General features: G+C 36.9%; 5 protein-coding genes across 5 annotated transcripts; 1 reads left to right on the forward strand and 4 right to left on the reverse strand.

Annotated features, from left to right (window-relative positions):
- Positions 1–93: 93 nt before the first annotated feature.
- Positions 94–1,951, reverse strand: PHYBLDRAFT_65756 (hypothetical protein; the record flags this gene model as incomplete). The annotated part of the gene is made up of 2 exons (XM_018441524.1): positions 94–366; positions 470–1,951. The coding sequence occupies 2 exons, from the start codon at positions 1,949–1,951 to the stop codon at positions 94–96; spliced, it is 1,755 nt and encodes a 584-aa protein (XP_018291195.1).
- Positions 1,952–4,913: 2,962 nt separating this feature from the next.
- On the forward strand, positions 4,914–7,960 carry PHYBLDRAFT_65757 (secreted subtilisin-like serine protease; the record flags this gene model as incomplete). The annotated part of the gene is made up of 6 exons (XM_018441525.1): positions 4,914–5,427; positions 5,525–5,683; positions 5,744–5,793; positions 5,868–6,081; positions 6,188–6,337; positions 6,420–7,960. 6 exons carry the CDS (start codon positions 4,914–4,916, stop codon positions 7,958–7,960), a joined length of 2,628 nt encoding a protein of 875 aa, XP_018291196.1.
- Positions 7,961–8,459: 499 nt separating this feature from the next.
- PHYBLDRAFT_65758 (hypothetical protein) lies at positions 8,460–9,567 on the reverse strand (the record flags this gene model as incomplete). Its single annotated transcript, XM_018441526.1, has 3 exons — positions 8,460–8,577; positions 8,973–9,032; positions 9,305–9,567. The coding sequence occupies 3 exons, from the start codon at positions 9,565–9,567 to the stop codon at positions 8,460–8,462; spliced, it is 441 nt and encodes a 146-aa protein (XP_018291197.1).
- A 2,499-nt stretch (positions 9,568–12,066) lies between these two features.
- PHYBLDRAFT_145564 (hypothetical protein) lies at positions 12,067–12,657 on the reverse strand (the record flags this gene model as incomplete). The annotated part of the gene is made up of 1 exon (XM_018431477.1): positions 12,067–12,657. The coding sequence occupies one exon, from the start codon at positions 12,655–12,657 to the stop codon at positions 12,067–12,069; it is 591 nt and encodes a 196-aa protein (XP_018291198.1).
- Positions 12,658–12,749: 92 nt separating this feature from the next.
- On the reverse strand, positions 12,750–15,486 carry PHYBLDRAFT_145565 (hypothetical protein; the record flags this gene model as incomplete). Its single annotated transcript, XM_018431478.1, has 7 exons — positions 12,750–13,113; positions 13,208–13,571; positions 13,647–14,069; positions 14,154–14,344; positions 14,464–14,711; positions 14,779–15,020; positions 15,072–15,486. The coding sequence occupies 7 exons, from the start codon at positions 15,484–15,486 to the stop codon at positions 12,750–12,752; spliced, it is 2,247 nt and encodes a 748-aa protein (XP_018291199.1).
- Between the last annotated feature and the right edge of the window lie 42 nt (positions 15,487–15,528).

Below are 15,528 nucleotides of genomic sequence, written 5' to 3' on the forward strand. Positions count from 1 at the left end.
TAAAAATTGGCCCAAAATTCAAAATTCCTGATTTAAAAGAAAATACACCATAAAAAAAACAAATTGAACTTTATATTGTCTTTTCTTTGACGCTCATTTGAAACACAATTTTTTTGCAGAGCCGTATTTAAAACTAACATAGCCTTTAAAAAGTATTTTTGCCCATCTACTTATTGAAAAACCTTTGAAAATCTCATAAAGCTGCTCCTCAGTGTATTCTGCACGAACAGTTCCTGGATAGCTACGGAAATACGCACTGCACCCCTTCGATTCTTCCTCTTCTAGCTTCAGTGTTATTGAGTGGAATTTTCTGTTTTTTATCGAATCATTGTATGAAGAGTACACCCATATGTTTTCAGCAGGAGTCTGGTCAAGTCACACATATATCCAGTTTTTTTTAAAGATTAATATCCCGTATTTCATATTGTACCTCTTATATTTAAATATATATATATGTACATGCACTTACCAATGATGAAGACACAGAAAACAAAGCAATTCTATCTTCGTTAAGGATGTTAATAAATTGAGTACTTTTAATATAAAGCTTTGTAAAATGGGTCGATGACATATCGATACAACTGTCTACAGAATTTTTCTGTCGTGATATTGTTATATCTACGGTTTCGAGATGCATGGTGTTAAGATTTTTGCAGGATATTGAGAGCTGGTTGAGTGTAGTTGAGGCAACAGTAATAGAAATGAGTGATAAACTGGACAGCCCATATTCCATTGGTAATAAAGAAAATTCTGGACGAGAATTAAGGACACCGTCGGTAATGGCGAAAGACTTTAATGCTGGACACTTTTCTAGGACGGTATCCAGCATGACAGTAGCTCCTTTGACGTTGATATCGAGATCAACTAGTCGAGGATAATACTCCAGCTTATCAAACATGCCAAAGTGTCGAATATCTTCTTGAAAGTATACAATTTTGATTTTCTCCAGCGTATTTGCAAGTGTTTTTGTTAATTGTAGCATATCGTTTGATGATCCGGTGTCTCCCGAGGAATTATGTATATTAAGATCAATTGTCTTGATATGGACATTAAAAAGACAAATTTGACTTATAAAATCAAGATAAATCTTCTCTGACGGAGTGTTGGCATGGACAGAAATGTTTTTCAGATTTTGAAAGGGACATGGAAGTTCGGCAAACAATTTCAGAGCTTGAGAAGTATGTAAATTAGCTCCGGACTGAGAAAAATCAAGGCGTGAAAGTGTGTTGATGTTTGGATACTTGATAGCTAGGTAATGCAGCCAGTTATAGGTAGTGTTCTTGATATCCATTTCCAATGTTTTTAAACAGGGTCTCGGCTTCACTTTTTTAACCTTAAGTAATTCATCAGGACTCATTTCGTCAAATCGAGCACTAAGCGAAATGTAGGTCAATTCGGGTAGTTGGTCGTTAAGGAGTTCAAAGTCGTCAAAAGTGCAGGTAAACAGTGTTTTAAAGGGTATAATGAATTTAAGCCGTGTCAGCCGACGAAGATTCGAGCGTATTGAGTTAAAAGACGTTGGTGGTATATCGTAAGGGCAGAATTGCATAGTTATTTCGAGATTTGTGAGAGATTCTGCCCATAAATTCCACACATCGAAATAAGTAGGTCCCAGTATCCTGACACTTGCATCATTCCATTTGAAGTGTTTGAGATTAGGAATATGTTTTTGAAGGGTAAAGAACCGTCGATGACTCAGTAAAATATTCTTTGTGATGTCAAGAGTTTGAGTTCTGTGACCATATCTTTGAAGTAGTTTGCTTGCTGAACTGGTTGGATCGACCAGCTTGTTGACACTGGCTTCAGTCTGAATAAGGAGGGTTTCAAAAAGCGATTCCTGGAAAGCTGGGAGCCAAGCCTTGCACACGAGACAGCACTGAGCTTTATCGCTGGGTTGAAGAAAATTTGCAATGATAAGCGTGATTTCGAAAAGTAATTCTGATGCCAGCATGATGTAGACAATGACTTAAGAATTTTCGTGAGGAGGTGTTTATGTTTGAGAAGAAAAAAAGAAAAGATGAAATAGGAAATATTTTCCTTGAGGGAGTAAATCATCATACTTGTGTTGGAGGTGGATTACGTATATCCACAAGATGTTTGTTACAGCAAAGCTTAATTTCTAAACTTTGTGCTGTATCCAACACATGCGTAGATTAAAATAGAGCGCACAGACATTCAAGATAGAGATATATTGGATAAGCGACCATTATCTTCAATTATACACCTTTTCTCATACTATCTTTAAGCAAAGAATATACTGAGAGGGTATTTTCATGAATTTTATATGAAAGCAGAAAGATACTTCTTATTTTTTTTGTTACTTTTCAAAAAACACTTCCAAAATTTAAAATGCCGCCGTAAAAATACTAGTATTTGACGTGTGCTTGAAAGGGGCAATACTGATAACAGGGTCACACACTTTAGTCAACAACACTTATGGCTCAAACAAAAGTGTGTATAATAGCTTGACAGTATCTTATCAATGATAGAGAAAACAGATCTTAAAGCATATATTCATATCATCATTTTAACTGCACAAATTGTCTATATAAATGCAAAATACGAATAGCAATAAAAAAGTCATCTTTCTCTTATTTTTCTAAATAAATCGAGCTCTCATTATACTCCTGTCTGCACTTTGTTCATATTTCTTAAATTACAACACCTTGTACACTTTCAGCAAAATATATGATTGTGTGGTGGTCGCCAGCGCTCACGGTTAAATATCAGGTTAATTCAACCTGATATATTTGATCAAAAAAACTGTTTTATATATAGTAATTTATTCCACTCCGATTGGATATATTTGTAAAGTACCTGGTCAATTACACGGTAAGAAATACCAGGTAATTGACCAGGTAGCTGAGAAACGCTCTAAAATTAGTACTTTTATGTCAAATAAGAGTATACAAAACAGCCATAATTATACGGACTATTTCTCATAAGAAAGTGTAAAACAAACCACTTCCAGAATATAGGTACCAATAAAGCATTTTAGTAAAATAAAATACAGATTATGAGCTACAGTCGGGACTTTATATAACTCATTATTTTTGGTCAAGTTAACCTGATATTTAATTGCGTACACTGGCAGACATCAAAAGAAGAATTGATATGTTTCTAAGCTTGCTATTTAACTTTGCTAGAAGTATAAGGATTATTTAACTGATAGTTAGTTTCCTTACTGTTAAAAATAACACATTCAACCATATAAATCAATAGTCATAACGTTCTAGAACCCTAAACATAGCAATGAGCACACTTTTAATATAAGTAAGGTAAACTCTAAAAAAAGAGATAGAGAAATATTTTTAGGATTTTTGGTAAATAAAAAGGGGAGGCTGAAAACCAATACTTGGTGTAAGTAGCTCAATCTTTAGTTTTCATTTTCATTTGCAGTTGATCAATTCTATAAATTAAAGAACTATCAGGCCTTAAGTGAGCACTTCAACAATCCAATTAAGATCTATATAGAATATTAATGAATAGAGTGCATTAATGTATAGCTTGACAGATTGAAGACTACTTGGATCTGTATACATTAAGCTGCTGCTGGATTCTATACAAAATATTATCTAAAGTATTGAAGATCAGTACCCCTACAGAGAGTAACACGCCGAACCTTATCCGATCTCAGCAACATTAAGGCTTAAATCCCACAGAATTTATAGACCCATAACTTGAATCTAGCTTGAATCTGGATCAATTACTTTAATATTTTTATCTTTAGTCTATGATTATACAACGGCTAATACAAAGGACATCAGCAGTAATCATAGCTCATCATTGACTCTGATTGAATGCAGATTTGACTGTGGGTAAAATAGACATTGTACATGTGCACAAAAAATGATGACAAATTTTTTTAGTTACATTTAATTTTATATATTAGAATATGCGAATATGTACGATCGAGATACACAATAGCACATTTGCTCACTTTAATAGCTACATATTTGTGCTCTTTATTATATTATATTATATTATATTATATTATATTATATTATATTGTATCTTGAAGAAGAAATCAATTGTAGACTTTCTCTTTTGCTAGTAAAAATCAAATACCTAAATTCAAAAAATAAAATAAAAAAATATTAAAAGTAAAGGGTGGCTCAGCTAGCAGCCTGAACAATGGGAAATCATCAGTCGTTTTTTTACCAATGACTATTTTTTGTTTAAATGAAATCAATATCATATATATTATTACTCTTATTATTATCTATATAATATTTAATATTGATATAGAATACAAAGAAGACATATGTACATATATATAGAATTGCCTCAGAGCCAATGGGGTTGGATCGATCTTCGCAATAGACCGGGTAAGTCCATGAAGAGCACCATAAACACACAGAGTAAAACGATACCCGTTACCAAGTAGAGTTAAAACTAACTAATTTGGGTTGAAACACAAATGCCATAAAAAGAAACGAAAAGTTATCAAATTCACAGACGTTGAGAGATTCAATATATATTGAACAGCCTACGACCATGTCATGCAGACCACAAATATACAATTTCTATACTAAGGTCTTCTTTCCCAAAGCAAACGTAGTATTCCTTTTCCAGATAAGGATGTTATATGAGTGCTTTCCGGGGATGGCTGTCTCTTAGCAACATATTCAACAACTTATACGTGTACTACTCTAATCCGCATTTTTAAACTGACAAGTTCTCTAAAATAGACATCGTATGTTATGCCACTCAAAAGATCCAATTATTATGGATGCACAGATGTCAACATGCAGGTACAAGCTTTGTAAGAAAAGCAAGCAAGTAAAAAAAAGTATAAAAGATAATTAACAAACCAAATTGTGCTCTTTAGTCCACTCAAACAGTTCCTTTCCTTTTCATCTCCCTTCCCCTCCCTTCCCATCCCATCCTATCCCATCCCCTTCCCTTTCATAATGAAGCGACGCTCTTTCTCTGTCATTCCCCTTTTCGCAGCCGGTATCTGTCTTGCTGTCCTTGTTTTGGTTGCTCCCTCAGAAGCCATCTCCCATCCCAAGTACAAATTATCTGGCAATGACATTGTCCCAAACCGTTATGTCGTAGAATTTGATGAAGGAGATTCCAAGTCTGCCAACAGCTTTGTTCATTCAGTCCAGAGCAAGTTCAAAAAAGCCAAACTTCACATTGCCCAGGAATTTGAGCACAATCTCTTCAATGGTATCTCTTTTGGCCTCAATGGTCTTGATGAAAAGGATCACACCGAGGCTCTCAAGTCTATCTTGGATAAAGACAATGTCAGGGCAGTTTATCCCGTCAGAGCCATTCCACGCCCAGAGGTTAACTTTGAAAAGGCCTCCACCAAGGATAAAACACCTACCCTCCTTCCCCATGCCATGACCCAAGTCGATCGTGTACACTCTGAACTCAAGAAGTTTGGTAAGGGCATCAAGGTCGGTGTCATTGATACTGGTAAGCATCTCCTTCTTCTTTCCTTCTTTTCTTAAAAAATAGAGATCATTATTCAATATAATACTTAATGCACAAATTCACGATATTGTATAATTAGGTATCGATTATCTCCATCCTGCTCTGGGAGGTGGTTTTGGTAAAGGTTTCAAAGTTCAGTATGGCTACGATCTTGCCGGTAATGCCTACACTGGTTACAACAATCCTGTTCAAGATTCCGATCCCCTTGACAGCTGCACTGCTGAGTCTGGTGCAAGTGGTATGCTTATCCCTTGATTAGCTTTATTAGTTATAACTAACACAACAATTCAACAATTAGGTCACGGAACACACGTCAGTGGTATTATTGCTGGTTATGATGAAAAGACAGTAAGTATTCTTCATATACTACTCGAAAGTAAAAAATAATAATACACACAGTTGACTCATTTAAAACTCTCTAGAACTTTACTGGTGTTGCTCCTCAAGCCACTCTTGGTATGTGGCGTGTATTCGGCTGCAAAGGATCCGTTGGAAGTGATGTTCTCATCAAGGCTTTCTTGATGGCCTACGATGCTGGTATGGACATCATCTCTGTATCCATTGGTGAGAAGAACGCCTGGAGCAGTGGCCCTGATACTATTGTTGCCCAACGTATCGCTGAAAAGGGAATTCCATGTAAGACAAAAGTGATCTTTTAAAATTAAAAAATAAGAATAAAAATAGCCATGTGTTACATTAGACCAAATTACTAATCCTTGTTGCATTAATTCATTCATGATAGTCATTATTTCTGCTGGTAACGCTGGCAGTGAAGGCGCCTTTACCGTTGGTATGCCCAGTACTGCTAAGGATGTCTGGTCCATTGCATCTGTTGATAATGATTTCCAATTGATGAAGAAGTTCAAGGCCAGTTCTATCGCCGAAAAGCTTGGTAAGTCTACATTTTTTGTTGCTATTGTTGTTATCCACTGTAAGCAGGATAAGATCACTTATTTCCGCTTACATATATCTAGGCTACTCAACCTCATCTACTAAGCTGGTTGACGGTGAAATTGTTATCGGTGACAAGAATATTGGCAGTGGCACAGACGCCTGTAATCCTTCTAATGTTCCTGATCTTACCGGGAAGCTTGCTCTTATCCAACGTGGTGGTTGCACTTTTGACGTAAAGGCTGCTAGTATCGCTGGTGCTGGTGGTATTGGCGTTATTATTTATAACACAAACAACGGCGATGCGTTTGTACCCTCTAACCCTAGCGCTACTATTCCCGTTGTTGGCATTTCTACAAAGGATGGACTTGCTATTCTGGAGGGTATCAAGGCCGGAGTTGAGACCATAAAGTTTGACAACGAGGAAGCTTTATACCCTGTAACTACTGGAAATCTTGTTTCTGACTTCTCCAGTGTCGGTGCATCTTATCAGCTCGATCTTAAGCCTAACATTGCTGGTATTGGTGGTCGAGTTTTCTCTACTCTTCCCCGTTTCCTTGGCAGCTGGGGTATAATGTCTGGTACATCAATGGCTGCTCCTTACGTTTCTGGATCTGTTGCTCTATTCATTGAAGCAAAGGGTTACAAGAAGAACTCCCAGATTATTTCCCAGCAATTCAAGAACCATGCTCTCAAGCTTGTCCATGCCAAGGGTAATAGTGCAATCCAGAGCCCTCTCCTTCAGGGCGCCGGTCTTGTCCAGGTTTACGATGCTATTGCTGGAAAAGTCCGAGTCTCTCCTACCCAGATCAGTTTCAACGACACCTCGTCCTTTGCCAAATACAAAACCCAGACCTTGACTATAATTAACACCGGAAAGGCACGCACTACCTTCAAGGTTGTCAACGAGCCCTCTATTGCCGTTGCTCCCTACAACCGTACAGCCCAAGGATATGCTACCCTTGCCCCCACAGGTTTCTCCAATGCCAAGGCAAAGCTTACTTTCTCCAAGACATCTGTTACCCTTAACGCTGGTCAAAAGACAACTGTCCGTGTCACTGTTATCCCTCCCAAAGTTAACCCCAAGGATCATATTATGTATGGTGGTTACATTCGTTTCAAGGCCGGAAACCAAAAGACTGCTCTTGATGTCACTGTTCCTTACTTTGGTGTCGTTGGCAAGCAGCGTGACCTACCTCTTTTTGATAAAGACTATCCTTACCTCTCTGATCCCACTGGTACCCCAGTCTTCCTTAAGAACCAGACATATACATATGATCGTTCTAATACCAAAACCACACCCACCATTGTATACCGTCTTCTCACCCCAACTGCCAAGTTTGATGTCGATGTCTTGAATGCCAAGACCAAAAAGTCAATTGGCAAAACCTTGACTGATTCCACATACATTCCCCGTAATACATTTGCAACCGATAATTTCATGTCTGGTGTCTCTTGGGATGCAACCTATGTTCCATCCTCAATCTCAGATATTCAAGACAAGGTCCCAGTTCCTTCTGGAACTTACATCCTCAACTTGAGAGCCCTCAAACTACTTGGCAATCCCAAGGACCCCAAGGACTGGGAGACTTACCAGACTGGACCTATTGTTGTTAAAAATTAATTTATTGACTCAAGATCAATATAGCAATATACATCTGCTACTTTGTATAATTATCTTATTTATTTATTTATAACTATTAAAATCTCAAATACAAAACCATTAACATCAATTGCGCTCTTACAAAAAAGAATGATTGTTTAAAACTTCAAAATGTGCACAGAAACTTACCGTATTTTCGGATCGTATTTACGGAATTATCCTTTTCTGTAACACTCGCACACGCACACACACACACTCACACACACACATACATATATATATATATATATATATACAGAAGCACAAAACAATATATATTTCCCACATTCACACATATATTGTACATATTGCACATATTTTGAAATAGAGAAATGAGGGTATGACCAATATTATAGCATTTAAGCTGAACTTAATTACAGTTATAAAAGACGAAAATCTGAATATACACACGCAGTATGTACTCTTTTAGCGTTGAAACAAATCGATCTTTATTGTGCGAATCTATTACCCGGTACGATATTTAATACACATAGACGGCTATTAGAGCTATTAATATTGCCAAGTAGCTTTGCCTATTGATAATGGAGTATATCCAATAATTCAGGCACATTATGATTTCGGGTGTTCTTATCTTCCAACTAATTCAGCAGCATATATTGCAATAAAGAGCAATATATTATATTAGACAGAAAGGTGTACAAGCTATTTTTAAAATAGATTGTGTTTCCTTTTTTATAAGAGCACAGATCTTGTAGGTTATTGTGCAAGGTAAATGGAAGAATTATAATGATCAGGAACTATAGGTACTAGGACTTAACAAAGATATAAATATGGTTTTAAAGACCTTGGGTCTAGGATCAGCAGCAATTTTTACACCAGTTTATACCCTTAAAAGGATCCAAATGTTTTACAATATTTTATTTCACAATATGATCGACGTTGTGAAACTAATTTTTTTTAAAGAAAAAAGAAGAGACTTTTATACAGACTTTGCATATCTGTAAGCCTAGAAACCTTGGATATTAATACTTACTTTGTGGGATGTTTTATTTTAATATTCCATACAAAATATAGCACAAATAACGACATACGTCTGATTTCAGTATATAATATATTGTGTGAATTATATATCGCAAATTTATTTACCTACTTAGTATCTACTTTTGGAATTATACTCCAAAAGAAAATATATGCATTATCAACGTGGAAGGTGCAATTTTAATTATCAATTGGGTATTAATTGAACATTTTTTTTTAAAAAAAAAGGGAAGGAAAAGACTCTGATAGGTGCTGTGATCTGATTCAAAATCATTAGTCAATAAGATAGGTACAAAGTAATGATAATTTAAATAATCAAAAAGGTACATATCAATCTTGTCAAGAGTCTGACCTTGGGACATGTTGATAGTTATTCCAAAAATAAAATGGACTGTAAATTGGTAGTATTTGACCTCAATAGATATAGTGTGTTCAGCTGGGTTTAGCTTGATCTTTGGAACGAACATTATCTTTCCAGAATTTGATCCAGTTACAATATTAGACTTGATGATGTATCTGGAAAAATAATAACGTATAATGTGGGTGCTATCGAAAAGACTATTCTTGGGGTCAGGATTCCTTAGCAACATAATTAGATCTATTTTTATTAGGGTAGAGAGAATGCAGTGGTACAGTGGTCCCTCGATAATTTCACGGTCAAAGGAGGACTAGGTGCCTTGAAATTATCGAAGAATGAAATTAACGAATGAGGATGATATATTTTCCAATTGAATTATCCGGGATTGTTAATAGGTTAGTAGCTCAATATTGGGAAAGGTAGGTAATGTGAAAGTGTTATTTATTACAGAGACAAAATAATATTGATTTTATCTGTTACTATTAAAGTCTCTGTAGTTCAAATACCTGTTGCGTAATTGTTGGTTTACATTGTATGCGTGTGTAGTGTATATGCCCCTGGTGTGTAACAGTTCCGGGGATTGTTAACTTGTCAGATTCATTAACAATAAGGATCCAGTTTTTGGTGGTGGAGTCTGTTCTTCACCCAATTGTGGTATGTATATCACAAATGGGATGTTCGAGAACAGTTATTTAGGCTTGAACTGGAGGAGGTAAATCCTAATAAAGTGTGGTCTATGAGAATATGGGGAAGAAGAAGTTCGAGAGTAAAGTTGAAGAGGAGCAGAGAGAGAGGGGATCACTCTAATTGTTTTTTGTAGTAAACGAAGCCATGTGTCTTTTTTTTGTAATTGAAAGACAAAGTGTAGATTGTAAGTCATGTAATTAAGAGTATCTACAGTGGTACTATTCAAATTTAGCCTTATATAAAATATATATACTTTGGAAAATGTAGTTCAAAAGAAGAAGAATCAGCCCTAGCTATTAAATTTCTAAAAATATTTACTAAAATATTGAATATTTTATGACCTACTCTATAGATTTCCATTAATATTTTTTTAAAAAAAATTGCCTTCCTGTTTTAACCATTTTTTCTTCTTCTTTAAATAAAATAATATTATATAAAAATAATCAGAAAAACTCGAAAAAGTATGCTTACTACAAAGCTGATAATATTGAAAGTATTTAGTTTGCTTTCTTGCTAAATTATCATTAAAAGACAAAGGTCTAATAAAATCATCTTATGAAAAGAAGAGTGTGTTTGAAAATATTGGTATTTTTCAAGTGCTTCGTTTTTATTGAAAGTTAAAGTGAAAGTAAAAGTGCTACTGCTGCAGATTCTCTAATAAAATCACAGAGTTTTAAGAAATTTTGTAATTTTTAAAGAAAATTAAAAGGGGGGAGTGAGGGAGTGGGGGGAAGGGTAAGTTATGTGTTTATGAAGTCAAAGTTAAAAAAAAGTCTTGGGGGTTGGTTTTATAAAACGAATAGTGAAGGATTGATTATATGTTGAAATTATTTCTAAGAGTCTAGAAAAGCATTGGATTTTTTAATAAACGAATAGTAACGGGGCGATTTTTGGGTATTGACCAATTCTGAAAAAGTTAGGATATATTTAGATTCGTTAACAAAATGAATGGTGAAGGTATCTCCTTTTTGGCCTCACAAAACATCAAATTTATATGTAAAAAAAAACTAGCCCGTCTAATTCACTTTATAATAAAATCTAAAAAATTCTCTGAAACACTAAGGCGTTTCTGAAACAAATAGCTACCCCGTCCAACGAACCGGTTTGTAAATCACCAAAGTTTTCCTAGCCGTGGTGATATTTTTTGAAACACTTGATTACCCCTAACCAATTATTTTATAAAGAAATATAAGGTTTTTCTAAAACGCCCCTCTTGCATGGACTGCATGACTTATCTGCACCTCACTCCCCCCTTTTAATTTTATTTTTTAAAATTTATGAAATCTTTTGAAATTCTGTGATTTTATGAGTTTTCAACAGTAGCACTTTTATTTTAAATGAATTGGGTACTGATACGCTACACTAATATTTGAAAATAAACCGAGTTGCTGCCATTGCAGTTTTTGCACATTCAAAGACTAGAACTAGAAGAATTTCGTACAAGCACTACTTATTTTTTTTTAACTTCCTCGTCTTCGGGTGGACAGTTCATTCAATAAACAACACAAAAAAAATATTTGAAAATAGTTGGTATAGGCAGACTAAAAGTTCAAAAAAAAGGGCAAAAGAAAGAGCGATTTTTTAATCGACTCTAAATAGCTAGTATTCCTCTATTGTCATTTGAGTTAAGAAGAGTATGCCTTTGATAAAATCTATGTGCTATAGGGTGCAAGATCTAGGATAGTTCGCAATAAAAGATTCTCGCTCAATGACAGAAACGGTATTATAAGCACAATTTATTAAAAGTAAAAGTGCCCCAAAAACATTGAAAAAGCTAGAAAACCCTCCAAACAAATGCTGTGATCACTCTTTTGATTATCTTCTTTTGAGTATCACCAGACCCCCCAAGCCTAATAAAATGCTTCTTACAAACAAAAAATAAAATAAAAGTGCTACTGTTGCAAATTCTCATAAAATCACAGAATTTCAGATTTCATAATTTTAAAAAATAAAAATAAAATAAAAAGGGGGAGTGAGTTGAATATCAGTCATGCGGTCCATGCAAGAGTGGCGTTTTAGAAAAACCTTATATTTTATGTCGTTCCTAATACAATACTTGTTGCTTCCGCTTCGGGTTACAAAGTAGCACTGTTCTCCGTAGTAGAAAAATTGAATTATGTATATGAGTGCTGGCATGATGGTGCCTTGTAGGCCTGTAACAATTCTTAAAGCTGTTGGATGTCAAGCTCCAACCAGCATGAGTTTTAACTTTGTTTGGCGAGTTTCCGAGCAAAACGGCTTTTGTGCTGGCTGCCAACCTCAACGAATGGGGTGAGATAGACTCACTAACACCCGCCTTTACCATATGAGATTTTACCCAGCTCGCTAGTGTGGATGGTCGAATACTTGTAGGTGTTCCTTGTTCAGATGACTTGTCAAGGTATGTCAAAAAAAGAGTATGGTCCTCTGGTAACGATTGACGTTTTTGTTGGGTACGCAACATAAAAAGATGGAACTCTCGCACTGCACACAATTCAGCTTTGTCTTCATGTAGTAAACCGAGTTTTGATGTCTTTTGTTGCGCTTCTTTTGGTTGTCTAATATACAGTGCGACCCCTTGCAATTCCTCTCTTTGGACAGATAAATGAGCATCGCGGAACTGTAATCGGCTTATATCGCTCCTAGGTCTCCACATTGTATGTATACATAATAGTAGTATTGTCTTTTTTTGCAATTCATATAAGCCGAGTGCCCCTGTTGATGACAAGACGTTGCGTGTGTAGATGATTAAGATATTAATATCCCACTTTCCAGTTGAGAATCCTTTGGGATAGCTACTTCCGATCTTATTTTTGCTTTAAAGAATTGGACCACCTCTGGGACGTCTGCTATTGGAGTGTGATTCGGATAAAGTACATTTAGAACTGGGGCGATCGCAGTACGGTATCCATCCAAGGTCGAGTAATATATATTATTGAATGCTAGGAGAAATTGTAGCACTTGTGGAGGACTGTACTGTTCTTGGTTGCGTTTGTGTATTGTACGCCATTCTGCGTATTTTCGCCAAGCTGTGCCATAGATCTTGTTGGTGCTGGATCTGGTAGCCTTATTAAGGTGGTTGATCATATCTACATTCATACCATCGGTCTTCCTTTTATTGTTGATCATCACCAAGCGATCAAACTCCATTTTCGATTGATTCCCCATGTGATTCATTCGTGGAAGCGTTGGGAACTAAAACTGACTCTTCCATAAAGGTGTCACCAGAATGGCTTCCTTCGCCTTGTCGAGCTTCATCTTTTAAAGTACTCTCGAAATTAATTTCCATGGCGGGAACATATACAAATCCTTCTGTTTCCAGTTTTGGCTGAAGGCGTCCACCGCACTCGTAAACGGATCCTCCCGGAAGCTCCAGTATTTCGGAAGTTGATGGGGGTGTGCTGCTGCAAACGCATTTATTTCTAGTATGGATCCCCATGTGCGCTGTAATTGGTGAAAAAATGCCCGAGGAATCGTTGATTCGTATAGAGGTTTCTTCGGCTGGCTCAATTGATGTGCTTTCACATTGAGGACCCCCGAGAGATGTTCGTATTATATTTGTAACTGATGCTGGTTGCATAGATCTTGTATCTTAACTGCTAAGTTTTGGAGAGCAAACGATGCTGTCCCCCCTGCTTTCGTCACGTATTTCAACGCTGCCATGTCGTCGCTGTAAATCTTGAGTGTGGTGTGTTTTAGCTTTCTCGAGTGTATGAGGATGGCGTAATATATCGTCTTCAACTCTTTCACGTTGATGGATTCGTCTTTTTCTGCGGAAGTCCAATACCCTGTGGTTTGCACCATGTCTGAGGCTACTCCCTATCCTACGTCTGAGGCATCCATGTAAATTTTCGGTTGGGGTTCCTGGAACTGTATCTTGTGAATAGACAGACCATTCTTTGGTACTAGGTAGGTCTTCCACCACGCTAATTCTTCTTGCGCTTGTGTCGACAATGGACATGGCTTGTCCCATTTTTTGCGGTTTAACTGTAAGTTCTTGACCAGGTATCTTTGCAAATGTCGTATATGAAGGAGGGTTTCTCTTATCGCCGGGATCACGGCCGTCATCTTTACCAACAGGCTGGCTATCCACCTACATGATCTGGTTGTTGTCTGCTCCGCTTGTTTTACACGTTGTAAAATCTTGCCTACCTTTATAGTGGGCAGTGAAATAGTCATCGTCTTTGTACTGAATGAGAAGTCGAGGTATTCCTGAATCGTCTTCGGCTCTAGTACATTCTTTTGACTGTTTATCAAAAAGCCTAACCTCTCCAGATGTGTTGTTAGGATCTGTATGGAGTGTTGCATCTGTTCCTTTGACTTCTCCAATACGCAGATGTCGTCTAAGTAATAAATCAATCGTAGCCCTTTGGCTATAAAGTGTTTGATTGCATATCTCATTAGTTTGGAAAAAATGTGGGGTTCAATACTTAACCCAAACGCCAAAGAAGTATATTGGTACACGATATTATTGTTTTCAAATGTCAAATATGGCTGGAAGTCCTTGTGTATCGGCACCACTACATACGCATCCTTGATATCGATCTTGCATATATAATCTTCTTTCTCGATGATGTCTCTCAATGCCGGGATACTCTCCATTTTGAAATGTTGGATTTGCAAGAATTGATTCAGTGCTGTAAAATTTAGGATTGGTCGACATTTGGTCGCTTCCTGGATGGTAAAAAAGGTGGAGAGAAAGTCTCGGTTCTGTGTAGGAGATTGTGTTATAATCCCTGCTTGTAGGAATTTTTCCACAGCAGTATCTACCGCCAACTGTTCGTTGGAGTCCATCTTCAAGGGTTTGGCTCACCATGGTGACAGAGTTCTGGTAAATTGCAATGTGTAGTCTGTCTCCACTACTGATATTGGTCACGTATGCGTTGTCATGTCTTTCTAATGTTTCTTGAAGTGTTGGAGCCTTCCTCCAGACAATATCCCGTCTAGTGGAATTGAGTAATGTGATGGTTTCTGTGTTGGGGGTCGATGTTGAATCGCTTGTTTGTCTATTGATGACTGCTGATAATGGATTATATTGAGAGTGTGTTGTTGTTTAGTGGTGTCAATTACTAGTTGCTGCTGTCGTTTGGGGTTGATCTGGGAGTGGACTCTTGGAAATTGCTGGGCTGGTGTCCTCTCGACAGTGTCCAGTTGCCTTGTCCTCTCCCTTTGTTGGATAAAAAAGGACGCCGTCCTCTATATCCATTGGTTTCCCTTCCACCACCTCTGCCTCTGGTGGAGTTAAATTTGTTGTGATTATTTGCTCGGCGGGAATCTCTAGTGATCCTTTGCTTGCAGGATTCTTCATAATATTGTTAGATGAATTCTTTATCAAAAGCGTATTTTTCTCTCCGCTTTCTGGCGTCTCCAGGTGTTTAAGGCTGTGTGGTAATCTAAGAGCCTTAGTTGTGTGCTCTCTGGCTTCAATCTCTCGCTGTCTGGCTGTACCGAAGCCGAAAACCGCAAGTCGGCGTGCTCTTTCCATGGTGTCATGGTAGAATCCTTCATCGTTTTTGTGCATACCTCG

Source organism: Phycomyces blakesleeanus (assembly GCF_001638985.1).
Source record: "Phycomyces blakesleeanus NRRL 1555(-) unplaced genomic scaffold PHYBLscaffold_11, whole genome shotgun sequence".
Taxonomy (NCBI): domain Eukaryota; kingdom Fungi; phylum Mucoromycota; class Mucoromycetes; order Mucorales; family Phycomycetaceae; genus Phycomyces; species Phycomyces blakesleeanus.